This window comes from Bos taurus, chromosome 19 (genome assembly GCF_002263795.3).
Source record: "Bos taurus isolate L1 Dominette 01449 registration number 42190680 breed Hereford chromosome 19, ARS-UCD2.0, whole genome shotgun sequence".
Taxonomy (NCBI): domain Eukaryota; kingdom Metazoa; phylum Chordata; class Mammalia; order Artiodactyla; family Bovidae; genus Bos; species Bos taurus.
In genome coordinates, this window is record NC_037346.1 from 33,460,977 (window position 1) to 33,482,026 (window position 21,050).

General features: G+C 48.8%; 2 protein-coding genes across 6 annotated transcripts in view; one reads left to right on the forward strand and one right to left on the reverse strand.

Annotated features, from left to right (window-relative positions):
• TTC19 (tetratricopeptide repeat domain 19) overlaps window positions 1-21,050 on the reverse strand; it is a 59,517-nt gene that overhangs the window by 17,843 nt on the left and 20,624 nt on the right. The window contains exons 2-8 of one of the 5 annotated variants that reach the window (XM_059878325.1): window positions 11,678-11,855; window positions 10,923-11,035; window positions 9,476-9,586; window positions 9,011-9,049; window positions 8,223-8,279; window positions 7,896-7,957; window positions 5,669-5,763 (exon numbers count right to left, since the gene is read on the reverse strand). In XM_059878325.1, the coding sequence (XP_059734308.1) occupies window positions 5,669-5,763; window positions 7,896-7,957; window positions 8,223-8,279; window positions 9,011-9,049; window positions 9,476-9,586; window positions 10,923-11,035; window positions 11,678-11,855 (655 nt within the window). The other 4 variants (XM_005220454.5, XM_002695862.6, XM_059878327.1 and 1 more) reach the window with 4 other exon arrangements.
• Window positions 11,407-21,023, forward strand: ZSWIM7 (zinc finger SWIM-type containing 7). Its single transcript, NM_001197136.1, has 5 exons — window positions 11,407-11,534; window positions 13,475-13,496; window positions 14,393-14,495; window positions 18,510-18,614; window positions 19,867-21,023. The coding sequence occupies exons 1-5, from the start codon at window positions 11,444-11,446 to the stop codon at window positions 19,981-19,983; spliced, it is 438 nt and encodes a 145-aa protein (NP_001184065.1). The 5' UTR covers window positions 11,407-11,443; the 3' UTR covers window positions 19,984-21,023.

Consider the following 21,050-nt stretch of genomic DNA (forward strand, 5'->3'; position numbering starts at 1 on the left):
AGATATGCAGATGACACCACCCTTACGGCAGAAAGTGAAGAGGAACTAAAAAGCCTCTTGATGAAAGTGAAAGAGTGAGAGTGAAAAAGTTGGCTTAAAGCTCAACATTCAGAAAACGAAGATCATGGCATCTGGTCCCATCACTTCATGGGAAATCGGTGGGGAAACAGTGGAAACAGTGTCAGACTTTATTTTTGGGGGCTCCAAAATCACTGCAGATGGTGACTGCAGCCATGAAATTAAAAGACACTTACTCCTTGGAAGGAAAGTTATGACCAACCTAGACAGTATATTAAAAAGCAGAGACATTACTTTGCCTACAAAGGTCCATCTCATCAAGGCTATGGTTTTTCCAGTGGTCACGTATGGATGTGAGAGTTGGACTGTGAAAAAAGCTGAGTGCCAAAGAATTGATGCTTTTGAACTGTGGTGTTGGGAGAAGACTCTTGAGAGTCCCTTGGACAGCAAGGAGATCCAACCAGTCCATTCTAAAGGAGATCAGTCCTGGGTGTTCTTTGGAAGGAATGATGCTAAAGCTGAAACTCCAGTACTCTGGCCACCTCATGCAGAGTTGACTCACTGGAAAAGACTCTGATGCCGGGAGAGATTGGGGACAGGAGGAGAAGAGGACGACAGAGGCTGAGATGGCTGGATGGCATCACCAACTCAATGGACGTGAGTTTGGGTGAACTCCGGGAGTTGGTGATGGACAGGGAGGCCTAGTGTGCTGCAATTCATGGGCTCGCAAAGAGTCGGACACGACTGAGCGACTGAACTGAACTGATGCAGAGTACATCATGTGAAACGCCAGCTGATGAAGTACAAGCTGGAATCAACACTGCACGGAGAAATATCAATAACCTCAGATATGTAGATGACACCCTAATGGCAGAAAGGGAAGAGAACTAAAGAACCTCTTGATGAAGGTGAAAGAAGAGAGTGAGAAAGTTGGCTCAAAACTCAACATTCAAAGAACGATGATCATGGCATCTGGTCCCATCACTTCATGGCAAACAGATAGGGGAAAAAAGGGAAACACTGACAGACTTTATCTTCTTGGGCTCCAAAATCACTGCGATGGTGACTGCAGCCATGAAATGAAAAGACATTTGCTCCTTGGAAGAAAAGCTATGATGAACCTAGACAGTGTATTAAAAAGCAAAGACGTCAACTATGCTGACAAAGATCCACATAGTCAAAGCTATGGTTTTGCCAATAGTCATGTATGGATGTTGAGAGTTGGAACATAAAGAAGGCTGAGTGTCAAAGAATCGATGCTTTTCAACTGCAGTGCTGGACAAGACTTTTGAAAGTCCCATGGACAGCAAGGAGATGAAACTATCAATCCTAGAGGAAATCAACCCTGAATATTCAATGGAAGATGCTGAAGCTCCAATACTTTGGCCACCTGATGCAAAGAGCTGACTCACTGGAGGAAAAGGGGGCAACAGTGGATGAGATGGTTGGATGGCATCACTGACTCAATGGACATGAGTTTGAGCAAGCTCCGGGTGACAGTGAAGGACAGGGAAGCCTGGAGTGCTGCAGTCCATGGGGCTGCAGAGTTGGACACAACTGAGAGACTGGAGAACAAAAGAGTCATCTAAATTAAGTATAACATTTTATTGTATTTAGGTTTAATAAATAAGACCTTACTATCTCTTGCAAGAAAATAACTGCACATGATGAAACTTCAAGGTAAATGAGATAAAAACTTTGGGACAAAAGCTTTAAATATTATTTTAGAAATGTCTACTTAACGTGGTCTTTCCAGATGTTTAATAACTTAAGATTCTAAAGCTGTGCCAATTTAAGCTACATGATGAAAGTTTACCTAAAAGATACTAAGGTTACTATAAGTCATCAATTACTAGAAAAAAAATTTTTAAGTATCTGAAAATATTAATGAAAACGTTTGGTATCACCTAAAATGTTCTGTATAAGAAAACAGGGTTTCAGATGGTAAAGAATCTGCCTACAATGCAAGAGAGCTGGGTTCCATCCCTGGGTTGGGACGACCACCTAGAGAAGGAAATGGCAACCCATTCCAGTATTCCTGCCTGGAGTATTCCACGGACAGAGGAGCCTGGTGGGCTACAGTCCATGGAGTTGCAAAGAGTCAGACACGACTGAGGAACCAACACACACATTAAGAAAATAAATGTTTTTTAAAATTATCACTGATGTTTAAGCGCACCAATTTATAAAATGCCAATGTAAAGACAGAACCTAATTATTTACTTCTTAGTTTCACCAAAATTAATGTTTTAAGAGTTGAGGATTCTAATTTAAACATGTAATTAAAGCTATGAGAAACAATACAGTAACTTTTCAAAATACGGTAAAAATAACAATGTATGTTTTCAGTAAAGAAGACATGAGAAATGAAATTACATCTTGGTAAAAAATAAATGAGCTGGTTAATTTTATTTAGATGAAAAATGAAAGGTTGGATACAAAAAATGATGAGAGATTACGAGGAGGAACCTTGAGCAAAGTTTTATGCATAGTCACGATTAATGAAATTTAGACTGAAGTTAACTAAGTAAATGGACTGTTAGATGAACTAATGCAAGACTGGAAATTTTGTCTCCTTTAAGTTCTCCTTTTGATAACAGACTTTTATCAAACCTGCAGAGAAAGAGGATCAAAGACCAAGCGGAGGCAGAAAGACTTCAGAGAGAAGAGCAGGGACAAGGCTGGAGAAGGCAATGCTCTTGGAGCCTCTGAGAGAGGAGCTGGGGCTGCAGGCGGAGGCGGGCCTGAGAGGGCAGGTGGGCGGGAATGCCTTCCCTAGGGAATGAGGGAGCAGGGACCCCTGGGAGGGAACGACCACAGGCGCCCAGGCAAGAAGCACAGGGGCCTGGACCACAACGGGGCAGGAGGGCCTGACGGCTGTGACGTGGATGTACTGCCACGGCAGTTTCAGTACAGCTTGCTGGTGAGCTACAAGCAGGAAGTAAGGAAGAATCACAGATGGCACCAAAGCACCAGGTAAATGGTGGTGCCAGTTACAAAACAGGCTGCCTGGTGAGAAGCAATTGTGAGGGGTGGAAATCAAGAGATCCATTTACGGGGGTGGGGTGGGGGTGTACAATATACACGAGGGCGTAAGAAGGACAAACTCTTTTGATGTCAAATAAGCTACAATGATATAGGGCACAACACAGGGACTGTAGCAAATATTTTACAGTAACTATAAATGGAAGACAACCTTTAAAAATGGAATCACTGTACTGTCCACCTGTAACATATAACACACGTCAACTACACTTCAGTAAGAAAAACTAGATCAACGCAGGAAAACAGAGAGACTCATGTGGAACATATGAAGTGTGAGATGATCATGAGGCATTCCGGTCAAGATGTCAGGTAGACAAGCTCCCTCACAGGCTGCGCTGAAGATGTGGAGCCAGTACTGGAAGCACAGGCCTCACGGCTGCCTCCCAGGGTGTGCAGGGGCAGAGAGGGGAGTGGCCCAGACAGCGCAGAGGCCCACGAGAGAGGTGACCCAGCCAGCACGAGCGACCAGGGAGGTGGCCTTGAAGTCCAGTAAAGTGTTTCCAGCAGGAGATGGTGATCACTGGGCTGAGCTGCCAGGGAGGAGCTGCTGACCTTGATGCGGGGAGCTTCAGCAGAGCTAATGGAGGAAAACTGAGTTTTGTTCCAGGGAAAACTGTAAAGACCACGGAGGACAGACACCTCCCTGAAGCCACATGTACTGCCTTCAGAGATACCAGAGCTGTGCTCCACCTCCATCATCGTGCAAGCGCCCAGCAAAGAGGAAGTGTGAAATCAAGAGTCACCGAACGACTGTCAATCTGAAGATTCCCAATATTTCAACCCACAGTAAGAAATCTGAATGCAAGGACTTCCCTGGTGGCCCAGTGGTTAAGAATCCACCGGCCAATGCAGCCGACATGGGTTTTATCCCTGGTCAGGGAACTAGATCCCACATGCCTCAGAGCAACTAAACTCGTGCACCGTAACTACTGAGCCTGCGCTCTAGAGCCCATGCTCCGCAACAAGAAGCCCCGAGACAAAGAGTAGCACCCACCTGCCACAACGAGAGCAAAATAAAATAATTAAAAGGAATGAAACCCCAAATGCACATGAAAAGATGCTCAACATCCCTAATTATTAAGAGAAATGCAAATAAAAACTATAATGAAATAACACCTGACAGCAGTCAGAATAGCCATCAGAAAGTATATAACCTCTGGAAGAGGTGTGGAGAACAGGGAACCTCCTACACTACTGGCGAGAGGAAAGCTGGCGCAACCTATGGACCACAGAATGGAGGCTCCTCAGGAAACGAGAGTTACCAAGCCCACTCCTAGGCATAAACCCAGACAAAACCGTAATTCAAAATGACACACGCACTGTATGTTCACAGAAGCACTATTCACAACAGCCAAGACAGGGAAGCAACCTGCCTGTCCATCAACAGATGACTGGATAAAACACACGCGGCACCTACACACAATGCACTACCGCTCAACCACAAAAAAGAACAAAATAACACCATCTGCAGCAGCACGGACGCAACTAGAGATCCCCACACTAAGTGAAGTCAATCAGACGGAGGAAGACAAATATCATGATGTCACTTATATGCAGAATTTAAAATAATGGCACAGGGCTTCCCTGGTGGTCCAGTGGCTAAGAATCCACTAACCAGTGCCGGAGACACAGGCTCAATTCCTGGTCCAGGAAGATTCTGCATGCCTCAGAGCAACTCAGCCCATGCACAACCACTGAGCCCAAACTCCACAACAAGAAGCCACCGCAGAGAGAAGCCCCCGAATCCCAACTAGCGAGCAGGCCCCACTCACCCCAGCTAGAAAAGGCTGCCCGCAGCAGTGAAGACCCAGGGCAGCCAAAAATACATAAAATAAAATTATAAAAAATGAAGTACAGCACAGATGAACTTATCTACAGAACAGAAGCAGACTCAAGGACAGAGAACAGACTTGTGGTTACCAAGGGGAGGGAGGAGGACTGGGCATGTGGGGTTTTAGATGCAAACTATGACATTTAGAACTGAGAAACAAGAAGGCCCTACTGTACAGCACAGGGAACTAGACCCAATATCCTATGATAAACCGTAGCGGAAAAGAATATTTAAAACAGAAGGTATGTATGTGTGAAACTGAATCACTGCTGTACAGCAAAGATTGGCACCGCACTGTAAACCAACTACTTCAATTAAAAAAAAAAAAGACACCGGAATGGCGGAGAGCCAGAGCCCCCTGCCCATCCCACACGACGTCACACCTTCTCGACGGGGACGGACAGACTCTGCACTGCTCTCTCTCACCCTCGTGGACACCAGAGCTAAGCGACTTAATGTGTATTGTGACCGCGGCTGAACCAAGAGACCAGAGAAAATACGTCCCTTCTCCCCCCAAGTTTTCCAGAGACTCTAAATGTCAATGACATACTATGAACATATCACCATGGGGTTAAAAACAAAACAAAGCAAACCGGTGATCGAGTCATTTAAAGAAAATCTTACTCCAAACCCTCTGAGACCTTAGGAACAGCCACAGTTAACCTAACGGTAATCCCCCTCTCCTGACTGACACACCTCTATGTCCTGCACTGCAGCCTGACAGCCAAGCCCTCGGTGGCAAAGGAAGGCCAAAAAAATAGCCAGGTTTCCTACCTGACAGAACGTCTTCCGATAATTCCCTTTCTCGTTCAATTTTCTCCTCAAGAGTTGAAATGCAGAATTCATAGCCAGCAAGAGCCAGTTCCTGCCTATAAAGCAAAGAGGATAAATCAGTTGTCCTGTCTTCCGCCTCGGGTTTGCATCATCTAGTGTTAAGACGGATGGGAACTCGGTTTCGAGTCCCTAAGGGGTGTCAACTTCTCCTCTGTCAGAAGATTGTTTTTCGTCATCTTGGAGTGCTGCTGGGGTTTCAGTAACCCACAAAACCAGCGCTCCCTCCTTCCCACTAGCAGAGCCAAGGGGCCAGCTCCTCCTCCTGCGAGAGCATCTGACGCCTGGTCAACCCAAGAGCAGCGCCAGAGGAGGCCTGGGCTCATGGCAGAATTCTGACTGCTGACCTCGTCCATTTCCGGAGGGTGTATCAGCTCACCACTCCTCTCAAGCTGCAGGTCTCCAACACAAGTTTCTTTTACAGAAATGGAAGTCCCAACCAGGGTGCTAAAAGGCATTTGGCCCCAGTCTGGGGACCCTCAGTCACCAGTGAGGACGCCCAAGCGGCCAGCAGGCCGACTCTGGACAGAAAGAGGGCTGCCTGCTGGCATCTGAGATACGGTGAGCACCACAGAGCATCCATCTGTCCTGGTCTTTGCTCCTCCACTCTGGCTCTCAGCTCCTCACTGGAAGCAGCACTAAACAAGCTTACCTCTCCTCTGGGCTTGGCCAGACAACCCCTCTCTACTCCGTTCTCAGAAGAGGAGCAGCTTTCCCCGAGCCAAACCTCGGCAGCAGCAGGGACCTCATCCAAGCAGGGCGTGGAGCAGGGGAGGCTGCCCACGAGACGTTCTCAGTCATCAAGAGAGAACGCTTCTGAGCAGGGTAACTTATGGGCTAATTATTGTAGGTACCGCACAGCTTTCACCTCTTGAGAGAGCGTGGGCGTGTCTCACTGTCCAGTGTTACCATCTCCGGGCTTCTCCTTAACCCAGGGGGCCACACCCACCAACATCTGGTCCTGTCTGTAACCCGTCCAGAGAGACTAACCCGGCTGCAATGCTCCCTGGCATGAACCAACCTCAAAGTTTCTCTATAGACTTGGAATCAGAGGCCCTGAGGCTCTGGTCCATCCAGTGTCCAGCCAAATGCCAGGAGATGGACTGGGACCCCCAAAAAACAAAGGAGCGGACCACTCGGGCTGCAGGTGCCAGTGCCAGGGTCTCTGGCTGCAGTGAGCACTCCTCCTACAGCACTGGGCTAGGTACCATTCAAAACTTGCAGTACCCAATTTCTGCAGCAACTCAAGGGCTAAGGAGAAGTCAAGCCTTCCCTTAAATTTACCCCAAATTAACCCTCCAGGAGTCCTCTTACATCCTCTGAGTTTTCACCTAGAGAGTGAAGGGCACCAGGCCCCTCTGTCTATGTCCCTGACCTTTGGCACACATCTAAAATGTTTCCCAAAGCCTTTCCATGTGCCTGGCAGACTTTTCCTTCTGTGTAAGAATCTAGACTCATCCAATACTTTTTAGTAGCACTGCTTTCCTGTCCCACTCGTCCAAAGGCCTCTGCCCCATGCCTCAGTGCCTCCTTGGTACAACCTAGCCACCCCATCACCTCTACAGCCTTAAAACCGCCCACCGGACGAGCCAGTGACACCCTCTCACAGCAACTCTCTCATCACATAACCTGTACCTAACTTCCCGCTTTGTTGATACTTCCACCAGCAAAATATGCCACCCCCAGCCACTCTTGCATTGCTCCCAGCTCTCCTGCTGCTGCTGCTAAGTCGCGTCCATTGTGTCCGACTCTGTGTGACCCCATAGACGGCAGCCCAACAGGCTCCCCCATCCCTGGGATTCTCCAGGCAAGAATACTGGAGTGGGTTGCCATTTCCTTCTCCACCCAGCTCTCCTAGGAAGGGCAAAACTAAGGTTCTAACGACTTCCCAGTTCAATCAGGAACAGAACACGTGACCAGGCCTGTCACAGTGCAGCCACAGGGATGAGGGCTGCAGGCCCCACCGGGCACGCTAATGGACTCAGGAGGGGCAAGACTGGAAAAGGCTCAAGATCTCAAAGATGAGAGATGGGACACCAGGAGTGTGACAACCGAGATTTTAGATACCCAGGTGATTAGTAGGATGAAAACTGTGACACCCCAGGGTCAGTTTCTGACCCACAGCCCTCACCCACCGCTGCTCCCACACCCAGACTCCGACTACACTTACCTACTCTGAGCAGCGTAAATAGTGGCCAGCTTTAGGGAGATCTCTATGATTGCATTGTCTTCCTGTTGGGAAAAGAAAAAGGAAGTTCATAACAAATAAAATTTCCACATGAAGTATTTCAGATTAATTTCTAGACTGACTACACCCTGAAAGCCATAGTCTTGATGCTTTTGGAGGAATCAGGCATCACGCTTTTGCATGAGTGAAAGACTGGCAATTTTTATACTGGTCTTAGGGAGGAAAATCCCAACTTTTTGGTCAAAACACATGTGGGGGCTATTTTGAAAACTTCCTCAGCTAGGGTGCAATACTATGTAATGTCCTTACCTGTTGCATGCCCCCTCCAAGCAGGTAACTCATTGTTGCTTTAAAAAGTTTTTCTGCCTAAAAGCATAAGGAAGAGATTTTTCTTTTATTTGGGCCCCATATCTAAATGACCCTACATTCTAAGTACTAGTCTAAGGCAGCATTCCTTGAAAAACACACATAGAGAGAAAGGTAACCTTTTGTTGGAAAAACAGACTAAAATACTGGGACCCCACATCCCCTGGGCACCTTGAAAACTACTCTGTGATGTGTAGAACCAGCTTCAGAGATCAACTTCCCACCTAAACCCACTGTGGCAGAGACTGAAAACTAGCCCTAACAGTCACTCTCCTCCCCATCTTTTCCGGTACAGTCTCCTCAGTTTCCATTAGGTCAAGGGTCCTTCCTTTGCACTTCATGTGTGATCATATGAGGAGGCTGCGGCCAAGAGATGCACGCAGTTTACACGAACAGCTTCAACAGCGTACTTCACAAGGACTCTGCTGGCCCTCCGTCCCTCTTCCTGCCCACAGCTGGAGATGAGCCAGTGCTCGTACTCAGGCGAGAACACATCTTAGAAGGAACCTGGGCTCCTGGGTCACTTCATGGGGTATAAGTGCTCACCCCTCTTCAGGGTTCAGCCGCCTCTGGATTAATGCATTAAACGGATACGCTTCCCTCTTATTTCAGTCACTTTATCTTGGGGTCTCTTTGTTACAGAAGCTTTGCCTGTACCCTTATGTGCAGAGGTCTAGCTAGCAGAGGTCTAGAGGCTAGCCATTCACAAATTCACAACATGATTTACTTACATTTTCAAGCTGACCCCTTATAAATGCTAAGTTCGCCATCTGAAAGCAGATTAAGTTGTTTTTTCAGTTTAAAGCATTGTGTTTCCACTTACTTCAAAATCTTTACACTGAAAACTCCCCTTTGCTTTCACCTTCTATCTAAAAAAAACAGGCCAGGAACTGTTGCTAATCTGCTAGAAGCAAAGTCCAGCAATGGGGTGAGAGTACGCGCAGACTTTGATGGTAACAATTCTAGATCCACTCTCCACTGAGAACACAAATATTAATGATAATTGTTTCTTTTCGGTCTGGGGTTGAGGTTTCTTATACATGACAGTCCAAGGGTAATAAAAATTGAAAGCTAAAGAAAACTTAGTAAAAACAAAACCCAGAAAGACATCCTGCAGGTCAGGAATACTAATCAGGAACACTAACAGCCCTTCTCCTGCACCACTGGCGGCGGCTCAGACTGGTCAGAGAAGTTACCAAGTCATAAGTGTAAGCGATGGCCTTTGTGTTGTGACTCTTGTGGGCAAGATGAAGAGCGTCATGCAAAATAAGCTCTGCCTCTTCTGGCTCATCTTTCATGATGCAGAACTGAAAAGAGAAAACAAAATAAAAGAAACTGAAACACGAAAAGAAGAGAGACACGCACCACCAGACAGAAACAAGTACGGCTACGTGTCCCAGTACACAGAGGGAAGCTAGTCATTGATTCCTCGAACACTTATTGAATCCCTGCTGTGCAAAGGTATGGTGTCTGCAGTGGTGACTGGAGAGGGGCTCCCCTGCAGCTCCGCATGGCCACAGATATAGCACACTGGCTGACAGACATAGGCAGCAGGATCGTGAGCACTTTTCACGAACTCTTATAACGGAGCTGCTGGCCCTACATCCTCCTCCGCTCTTTCCTGCAGGACAGGTGGGCTCAATCACAACCAATGATACAGGCTGTGAAGGAAAGCAAGAGAAAGGAACAAGGGGTTTCCTTCAAATGGGAGTCAAGACAGTTAAACAGAGGTAAAAAGGAAGAGAAACAGCCAACTAAGTAAGGAACTGTGGGGAAAAACTGACCCAGAGAGCAGGGAATGACCGAAGGTGCTACAGGCTGAAGATGACGGATCTTCAAGAACCACTCAAACAATGAAAGTGAACAGATGTGAACTGAGGATGGTGACTGTTACTGCCAAGTAGGGAGGCAATGGGGGTAGGATCACAGGTCTCACCAGCCAGGGCAAGGAGTCTGGGTTCTACCACAAACGCTGTGACGGGTCAATCAAGGCTTGTGGGCACGGGATGACACCAGCTGATTTACATTTAAATGATCGCTCCAGCTGCTGTCAAACCTGGATGGCAGGGGGCAACAGGGCAGACAAGACTGCAGGCTGTAGCAGCGTGGCCAGGGTGACTCAGGAGACACAGAAGAGGCGACAGGTTTGAGAAGCATTTTGGATTTGGTGGCAAAATCCAAAAATTCGTTGCTGGATTCTCGGTATATGGGAGGTGGTAGTTAGGTACCACAAGTTCTCAGAATGACTATGGAGCGTCCAGGCAGGAAAACGGGGCAGACTACAGAAAAGAGGTACTGAGGGAAGGGGTCGGAGAGATGCCTAAGACCACAGGTTCGTTTGGGTCAGCTGAAGCCTCAAACAGAGTTGGCACGCGGGCCGCACCCGCCGTGTGTGGGCACTCGGGTGGACGCGTTGGGCATGAGGCGGTGGTCAGCCCAAAGGAGGAGGCCCGGTACCCCGGGAAAAGGAGAAAACGTTCAGGAAGAGGAGGCCCGCCCCGCTCCCCTCAGCCTGTGCGCACTTCTCCCCGCGCTAGCAACCTCGCAGCCCGCAGCGCCGCCTCTACCTGCGCCCGACGCGCTGACCCCAGGACTCCGTCCACCGGGGTCCCCATAGCCGGGGGGCGCGCTGCGGCCCCTCACCTTGGCTCGCTTCAGCAGCTGGATGATCTCGGCCTCGGCGTCCCCGGCCGCAGCCCCGCCCGCGCCCCGCCGCTCCTGCTCCGCCGCCGCGGGCCTCGAGGACCAGGCGAGCGCTGCAGGAAAGGGCACTGAGGTCACCACGCTCAGCCCGGCCCGCCCGGCACCCCCAGCCCGCCGGCCCCGCACCCCTCACCTGCCAGCAGCGGCACCAGGCCCGAGCCTCGGCCGCGCGGCGCCCCTCGGCACGGCGGCGCCCGGGCTCCCGGCGGCCCGGGCAACAGGCACACGGGGTGGCAGCGGCCCCGCCGTCCCGCCACCCGCAACAGACCTCGGGCCAGACCCACAGCCAGAAGCCGGTACATGGCCGCCCGCGCGTCCTCTGCGCACTGCGGCCACGGGCTCCGGAAGTCCCGCCCCTGGCGCCGAACGCCCGCCGATTGGCCGGGCCGCCCGCATGCGCCGGGACGCAAGTCTACGTCACCTCGCCCTCCTCCCCCGCCCCGGAGAACGGGGGACCTGCCATGGCGGCTCCTACTGGTCCTCTCACGCTACCAGCCGTGGTGGAGGAGCTGCTGAGCGAGATGGCGGCGGCTGTGCGGGACGGCGCGCCGAGTACGGGCGGGGGCGCGGGAGGCGGCGCCGGCGGGACGGGGTTTGGGGGTCCGGGCCCACTGGGGAGGTCTCCACCCTCTCTACTCGCTTGTAGCCCTTCCTTCCCGCCGTCTGTGTTTGTTCCAAACGGTTCCACTCCTTACCTCTGTGCACGAGTGACTGTTTCAGGGCCGCAGACGCAGGACTTGAGGGGTCCGGACGCTGTGGCTGTGCCTTTATTCCTCTGACCAGCAGAGGATGCTCTGTGACCAGGCTCCCGCATTCCCTGGCCGCAAACGCACGGGCCCAGAGCGCGTCCTCGTTGAGCTGCGCCACCGGCATCTGAATGACCATCGAATACATCGGTTAGGCCTCAGGACTGCCCCTGCTGGTTCACTTGGGCGGCGTTTGTTTGCAAAGGACCGCACTTTGAAAAGGATTTACCTTGACTTACTGTTTTTTAAGAATTGAGAGCAGGAAGCCAACTTTTCTCATTTCAGTTAAATCTAAAGCAGTACATGTGCTTAAAAGATGAGACGAGCCAGGTATCCGAACATCCTCTAATCCCAAAAAGCTTGGGGGGAAAGCCAGTCTGTTGACAGCTCAAACAGTGGTTGCCAGAAAGGGCTGTGTGTGAAGAGGACAGTGTGAGAGTCTTGAAGGGGGCGCCCCTGAGGCTTGGGGCTCATAGAGACCACTATCACCTATTCACGTTTTTCAGAGCCATTTTCTGCTATTTAAAAATGTTTGTTCTTAGACAGTCATACACTCTTCCTGAGCCCCCTCCTCCGACGATAATTTGCTTTAGATCAGTATTCTGAGTTTACACTTGTATGATGATGTAAAAATCTAGTCACAGCTGAGCCATGTAGGAAGTGATGACTACTTCTCCTTTACTGTAACTTTTTGCTTCCTCTCAAAACTGTCATGATTGCATTTGTTTGGTTGTTTACTTTTCTATATGTTTATTCCTAGTTCAATAACTTCTTTATAGCTCAGATGGTAAAGAATCTGTCAGCAATGCAGGAGACCCAGGTTTGATCCCTGGGTCAGGAAGATCCCCTAGAGAAGGAAATGGCAACCCACTCCAGTAGTCCTGCCTGGAGAATTCCATGGACAGGAGCCTGGCAGGCTACAGTCCATAGGGGTCACAAAGAGTCAAACACGGCTAAGTGTTAGTCACACACATCCATAATTCAACTTCAAACTCTTACCAGTGTTCTAAATCCTCTACTCAAGATGCTGAGGTGTTTTGTCCATTTCATTTTCCTCTCCTAGAGCTTCCAGGGTGCTCTCCTGAGATCTCCCCCCACCATTACTATCTGGGGAATTCCCTTAACCTACTTTGGGCCTTAATGTTTAGTATACCGTACAATTTTCTTTTTCTCAGTTTACTGTCTTATTTTATAGAGCACATATTCTCCTGTCCTGAGACTTAATAGTTTGGCTAGGTGTTACTGAATTATATGTTGGAAATATTTCCTCAGACATCTTAAAGTATTATTCTACTACCTTCCAACTTCTTAAACTTACTTTCACAGAGTCTTATTTTAGCCCTCCTGCTTCATTCCCACTCCAGAGCCATCTGGTGCCACCAATTTCTGGAGGAGGGTTTTTTTTTGTTTTTTTAGGGAGTGAGGGTACTAGAGTCTGAAGTGTAAATCAGGATGTTGCTTGGCTCACCTATTACTAGCTTAAGTTTCAGTTTTCTCAGGTCTTGTAAATAATTTTCAAACATGTCTTAGCTGTGTTTCTCCCTGTCCTCATCCTTGAGAGTTTATGCATTTTAGAAAATTCTTTTATTATTGTTTAGTGGAATATTGAGGAGTAAAATTTGATGAGTAGGTTCAGTTCACCATCATACACATAAGTCTTTTTGGCTATAAGAGCCTTTGAAAAATGTTTTTGTCTCTGGTCACTGGTTTAACACAATTCACTTACTTTCCATTCCTGTTTTACAGTTCCCGATGAGCATCTGTTATCGTAAGTATATATCCTTTTGTATTTGGGATTCTTTATAAACTACTAATGTGTGTTTTTAAAGGCCAGTTCTTTCAACATCAACTCTTTTTTTTTAGAAAATATTCTTACTAAGCTAGGAACAATAGTTTATTGATGTGATTGTTAAAAATCTGTCTCAAGTGAATAACCAGCACCGTACTTGACAGTACAAGGCACTCCCTTATTGTGCTAAGTGCCACTGTATTTTGACATCGTTCTAAAAGGTGTAGCTCTTACACTAGTAACACATGGAAAGAGAAGGACATTTGGCCCTTGAATAACAACTCTTACACATGCAGTGCTTGGGGGAGCCTGTTTCCTGAGTGAGAGGCTAAGAGTATTTAAGAAAGAAGATGTACTAGGTACATACACTAGAATATTATCCAAAAATTAAATTTTAAAATATATATTTGTGTATATACATATATGTACGTGAGCACACACACACGTATATATGTGCATCATTCTCAGAAGCACACTGAATGGGAAAAAAAGTTGCCCAAAAAGCCCAGAATATACTGTTCATATTTTAAACTTAGAAAACATCACCATATGTATATATGTATGTGTGTGTGTGTATGCACATACACGTATGTACTATGTATAGTAAAATATAAAAACATTAATATGAAATGCATATGGTTGCCTTGGGGATGAAGAAATTGAGGAAGAACAGGAAGACCTCTGACATATAAAGAGGCTTCTTTATAAACAACATGTTAACATTTATTCTGGGTGGTTGATTATGTGGGATTTTGCTGTATTACGTTTTTTTCCGAATTAAAATAAATTTTCAGAAGCTGCTGATGGTAATCCTTCGGGTCGAGTCAGAGCGGTGGCTTTCAGTCCATCTAACCTGAGGCTCCTCTCCTTCCCAGGCTGAAATTTGTCTTCGGCTCATCAGCCGTCCAGGCCTTGGACCTAGTTGACCGCCGGTCTGTCACCTTAATATCCTCGCCCAGCGGGAGGCGTGTTTACCAGGTAGAAACCCGGAGGTGGAGTAATCTCAACCAGATCCCCTTAGGACAAACGTTTTCATGAATCTGTATGAAAGCTGGTGGACAGTTGAAAGGACTTGACCCAACTTAGTGAAATGAGAGTGTGAATAGTTAGAATCAGAAAGATGTGGCCGGTTAACCCCACCTGGGAGCAGCATGTGGAACCAGCAATGATCCAGAGAGGCTCTTTGCCCAGGTCTGATAGTCACAGCCAACTTTCCCTTTCTGTCATTTGACACTACATGGATCACCCTGTTCCTTGTCTCTTGCTTACAAGCAAAAGCCAAAATGCATTTTAAGGTCCTTTCACATGTCAAGGTTCATCTAACAGAAACGATCTGTCAGAACTGTTGTTGGAAGCATTCACGAAGGCCACATTGTGCTCAATGTGGGCAGTTTACTTGGACCTTAGTTCAAGCGGACCTTAAGGTAGGCAGGTTTGTAAAGTACAAATCAGACTCCTGTCAGACTCTGAATTACTTTCATGTATTGCTAATTCTCACCAAAAGCCCGGAAAGATATTTATTTTGCTGAAAACTGAGATGCAGAAAATTAACAGCCCCCTACGGCAGCAGGGTTGTATAGCTGGCAGACGGTCCTGCCTGTCTCTATGTCAACAGCGGGCCAGACCCTCCACCCCCCAAACCCCAAGTTTAGCCACGTTAGATGTGGTAAGCCAGCTGGGATTCAGAGAAGGGGATCTTGTGAATGAAATAAAAATGTTGGCAGTGGTCTCCAAAATTTTGTGTGTGGAAGGGGTAGAAGCAGAGGCCATCAGCTCTTGTATGATATCCAGTCATTGTTGAAGACCAGGAAAGGTGGAACTTTTGAGCATTTGGGTTCTGGTTTACTTATGATGACTGTCTCAGAGTTGAGACTGTGTTGATTCATTTTTAGCAAGTGACTGAGCAAAGCCTCTCAGGCACATGGATGGCTTGGCCCATGAACTCACTTTTCCATGCATAGGATGGTGCAGCCAGCTGGCACGTCCTGCTTTCTGCGTTTCTGCCTGAAGTAAGCTGGGGTGATGAGTGCCGAGTGCTACAGTTAGAACTTCTGCATTGTATTTACTCAGAAGAGGCTGCTTATTAGAATTTTCTGTTGGTGAACATCATAGATTAAGAATCAGAACTCTTAAGTGATGTTGTTTGTACCTGAGGAAGGATTTCCATTTTCTTTCCTAGTGTATTTATTTTTGGGTTTTATGTAGCTAACATACCCTTGTCAAAAAGGGCTTCTGAGTTTTCCCATGTCTTTTAGTTTCAGATTCTCTTGTCTCAGTTCCAACATCAGCAGAACACTTGACCCACACAAGCATGATCTTGCTGTTAAAATCTCAAAGACTGTGTTGGAAATATTTCAGTTATTGTTGACTTATTATTCCTCCCACGATCACCGTGACTTGTTTTAGTTTTCATCATTCACATTCTGCCTTATGTCATGTTGCTTTATTTATCATAAAAATGCAAAGTTCTTAGAATTGTGTTGGACTTTGAATTAAATGAGTTTTTAGAAACCTTACAGACATCCTCCAATTAACTGCAGTGGTTTCACTGTATATAGTAATACGGAAAGAATTCGGCTTAATTCAGAGGTTCTGTGAGATGATAAAGGTTGAGTCCGATGTTGCCTTGTTATCGTTCCATAGGTTGACCATCTAACATTCTCACCTCCTCCGGGTGTGGTGGTAATTACCCTGAAGTCACATTCATGTTGTCACCTGAGTCACTTTTTGATAAACTTCAGTCCTCCTAGGAAGGGGGATGCCAAGTTACATTTGGATCAGTCAGAAGGGGCCAAGTTACATTTGTAACAATGACCCCTAAATTTAAAAGCTACAGATTTATGTCTCACTCCCTGTCCATCTCCATCAAGAGTCAGTTGCAGCTTTGATCCAGAACCTCGTGGCCCAGGATCCCAGGCGATGGAGCAGCCTGTGTCTGGGACACTGTGGATCTCATAGCAGAGAGAAGTCAGGATATCGTAGGTATCCATGTTGTTGAACGTTTCTGCCTGGCCAGTCACACTTTACCGGCTAAAGCAGGTCACATAGTCAGCCTATATGTAACAGGGCAGGGATATATCAGCCTCTTTCCGAGAGGCACTGAACTCAGGGAACGGTGAATCGTATACAGTTCATCACTGTGGTGGATGCTGAGGGCTTGGAACAGCCATAAAGTAAACTGCTTGTGGGTGGATGACCGTCCAGTGGGCCAGTCTCCTTAGAGCCTCACTGCAGCCGCAGCAGACTCCTCCCAAGGAGGTGTGGGCAAGTCCAGCCTGGGTCTGAGTATCATCCTGCCTACATTACTTTTGTAAAGGCTCCCCTCTGGGACTGACACTCCTGGCTCCGAGTGAGCGAGCTTGGAGCACTTCCTGTAAGAAGAGGTGGTTTTTTCCACAAAGGGTGAATTAGACAGTCCCTGAGGTCAGTTTCCAGCTCCAAACAGATCTGACTCAGATCTCTGCCTGATTATCAGGTTCATTAGTCGTCCACTGCTAGATAGAGAAGGCAACTGAGAAGTGACTCTCTTTACCGTATTCACCGCCCTGGGCAGCTGCATGTCCTGAGTCCCAGCCAGGGAACTTCTGCAGAATTTCTCCCCACCCTTGAGTGGCCAGGCACTTACTTGGCCTCAGGCAGAGAGTAATTGGCTGGGGACCCAGCATAAGGAGGAAGTAGTCTGTGTGGAATCCCAGAGGCTTATGCCTAATTAACCATAAATCTAGAGAGAAGAAGAAACCATTGGTAATGGTTTAGAGACCCAAGAATTGTTGGTGTCCCTGCCAGACGTTGGTGGGTTTTCTTGCGGGACTGAGTGGGATCCAGTCTGCTCTCACGCTCTCTCCTCGGCAAAGGGCAGTTCCTTCTCGCACCCCCAGCGCTCACCAGTTACAACACATCAGCGTCTCAGGACTGGAAACGTGTGGTGTGACTTTCTTAATGTCCGGTTTGTAATGGGGCTGAAATGTGTAATGGGTTCAGTAGGTGTCCTGTTACCCAGTCACTGGCCACTTCTGGTCATCCTGCAGCCCCCAAGGAGTCCTCCTGACTTGGCAAAAAAGACCCATAGCGACATGCCTGCACCAGGCGAAATGCTAGAGAGACAACACCTGACTCAACACTGCTATTTTTCAGTGGAAGTCTTACCTGTGTGAGGAAAACAGGAAACAATTCTAGGAGCACTGACGTTCCTTTTCTCCATGTAGATTGTCATCTCAGAGCCTGAAACAAACGTGAGGCCCTGGGGCACGTCCCCCACGGGCAGTTCCCTGTCACTGACCCACTGCAGGGGGTCTCTAGGTCCCTGGGATAGTAACTTTACTCCACTGGGACAGTAGGAACAAAGCACTCCTCTTCCTGTCTCTGGCACCTGCGGGTGAGGACGGAGACAAGCCATTTCTCCAGGTCTGTCCAGCCACCCTCCAAACACAGGGTCCCCCGTGTGCCCTGACTGACAGCAAGGCCGTTGGCTCTGAACGTGGCCTCCTGCCGGCCCTCCCAAGTCCATGCCCTCATTCCGTCCTGCTAGGTGAGCGGGCAGACCTGGGCTTGCCACTCCCCACGGCAGCTGAGTCACCCCGTTACAGGAGTCTCTGTTCCACGTGTTCCTCCCACTCCCCACTGGGCCTTTCCTGTCCTCAGACTCCTGCTAGGAGTGTGGTGGAGGCTTTAGACATTCACACACATGCTGGGAAACGACTACAAAGGCTGAGAACAACAAGCATGGCGCGGGGAGCCTTCTTGTCTCTCTAGTCAACCCTCTGAATCCCCAGGCGGAGAAACAGCAGTTCGCGTGGAGGGCTCAGCCCACCTGAGACGCTTCTGTTTTGCGTGTGGAGGTGTCAGGGCAGGGCAGTGAGGCAGCAGGAGGGTCCCGTGGGCAGGCAGGCCCTCGGAGAACAGCCCTGCACCTTCACACAGGTGCACTCAAGGGGAATAGCGGTTTCCCGCCCACCTTTCCAGGCCTGACTCCACCTGTCCTCCCTTTTCCAGGTGCTTGGAAGCTCCGGGAGAACGTACACATGTCTGGCTTCCTGCCACTACTGCTCGTGCCCTGCGTTCGCCTTCTCCGTGCTGCGGAAGGGGGACAGCCTCCTGGTGAGGACGGGTGGGCCTCAGCCATGGCTGAGGGGGCAGGGCAGGGGGCGCTGGGAGCCTCACTCTGCACCCTACATGGGGTTTACTCTGTGTGGAAACAGACGGTAGTTCATTGTCCTTGACTTCAGTCAGTCAGCTATTCTGGCTTTACCCTCCCAAAACGCAGGGGCATTTTTAGAACTATGCCAGTTTCCCATTTTAATTTAAAAGGTCAGAGATGAAGCTTCAGGAAGGCAGCAGGTAATCCCCAGAGTTGGCACCTGGGCAGTTATCGGGCCCAGTAAAAACATGAGCCAAACTGGACACTGGCAACTGTGTGTGCCCCCACCTCCAGCCACGAGGCGCTTCTCCCACTGCCCGCGGACAGCGTGGTGCTCAGCCTTGCTTGACTTTCACCGGGGGCAGCAAAACATGTTGGTGCCTCGGCCGATCTCACAAGAGCCCAGGAACGAGACCTCCTCACATCCATCCTGAGTCCACAGGAGAACCATTACCCCACCTGAGGGCGGGGAGCGATCTTTCCAGTCTTGCCAAGGAAGAAAATTACAGCATCCGCCCCATCTTTACACAGTTGTCACACCTGGCAGGAAGCGGGTGGCAAGCGGGTTTTCCCATTGACAGGGAGCCTCAACTCAGTGATCTCACCTGAAAAATGACAGGGTTGGAGCCAGGTCCTCAGCAACCCAAGTGGTGTGCCCCGCAGTGTGAGGTCCAGGGTTAGAGTGGTGTGTGCCCCTTGGTGTCAGGTCCAGCACAGATCATGCCTCGGAGAGGGACAGGAGAGACAGTGAGGGTCCCGCCATCCCTGCTCTGGCCGTCCAGTGGTTAAGGACTAGCCCCCCTATGTAGACTCGGTGCACATGTGTAAAATGAAGATAAGCCCTGTTCCCCACGGGGCTGTCAGATATAAATGAGATAATCTTTGAGATGCTCTTAGCAACACTGTACCTTGAAGAACCTTAGCCACTGCTGTTAACAGCTTTCTGAGGGCAAGGAAGAAAGTAGTATAATTTAGGACTGACATAAAGAGCCTGTCTTGGTTTTCACTTGGTTTCACCTGTTCCTGCTGGATCTACACTGTTGCCCCAAACAGCAGGCCAAGTATTGATAAAACCTCCTTGTCCTATCTAACCTTGGTCTGTGGTTCTAGGCAGTGGGTTGCGGGCCCCTGATGTGTGTGCCCCGCTCCTTTCCTGCTCTGTGAAGCCTGGCCCTCCTTGTTTCTAACTGGCTTGTGTATTGTGTGTTCCAGTGCAAGCACCTCTTGGCAGTTTACCTGAGTCAGATCACAAGGACCTGTCAGCAGCTGAGTGTCTCTGACAAGCAACTGACTGACATACTGTCAGTGGAGAAGACACAGGAAGCATAAAAGTGCAGACGGAGCATCACTGACCATCTTTCAAAGTAAAGTCCCGTCCAGAGACACACGTGCCCTGTCACGCGTGGTTCACGTGGAGGAGACATGGACCAGACTTCACGTTAGTGTCCCCTTCCGCCCTGGACTTGAGAGCCAGGACATGTATACAGTGTGAATCCCTCGCGAAAAATCCAGTCTCCAGGCCCCATGAGTAAAAAATTTCCAGATGTAATCAAGCATCTTAGCCTCCAAAGCCTAACATCAAGTCGCATCCACAGTGAGTGAGATTTTCAACCAACCAAAGTCCTAGTCCTTCTTAAGAGGCTAGAATGGGAGAGGGGACAGTATGATGGTGTAGACGCGCAAGTGTTAGTCCTTTTTCTTGGGCCCAGAAGGTCTTTCTGCAGCAAAAGGTCAGAGCAGGGATGTGGCTACAACAGCAGCAGATACAAAGAGACGTTGGGGTGCTGGTTTCAGCAGGCTCCAGACATTTGCAGTGTTGAGGCCAAAACAGTTGCTTAAATAGGCTGTGCTGTTGGAAAGGCAGCACCTAGAACAAGGAAGGGCAGGTCGGGGGGAGCATTTCTGAGACTCGTAGCAGCCAGAGATGTTGCCGGGTGTTCCAGGCTGAGTGAGAAAAGGCAGATCTCCAGAGGCTGTGAGGCGGGGGAGGAATGGGACTCGTTTGGACCCCAAGAGAGAGCAAAGGAGCTGTGATGGAAGGAAATGAACACAAGACGGAGCTGAGACAGGACAGGCACCTCCCTCAGGGACAATCATCCACAGCTGAACAGGGTCCTAGGACAGGCTTTCCCCGTCTCTCTGGGGCTTCACGTCCTTGCAGGGTTACTGCAGGAGGAGCTGAGCTAGCCACCAGACAGGCGAAGTAAATGGTCTTGCAGCCTAGGTACTCCCAACCCGTACCCCTGAAACAGGAGGTGCTAAGGAATGAATGTGTGGAAGGTCACAACGGCGCAAGCTTCTGTGGTTGGCACAGCCGTCTCCTAGGCCGTGGTGCGGCAAATAAAACCTGTCAAGGCTCTACTCAGGAAGTGGGCCTGGGTGTGAACTTATTTTAG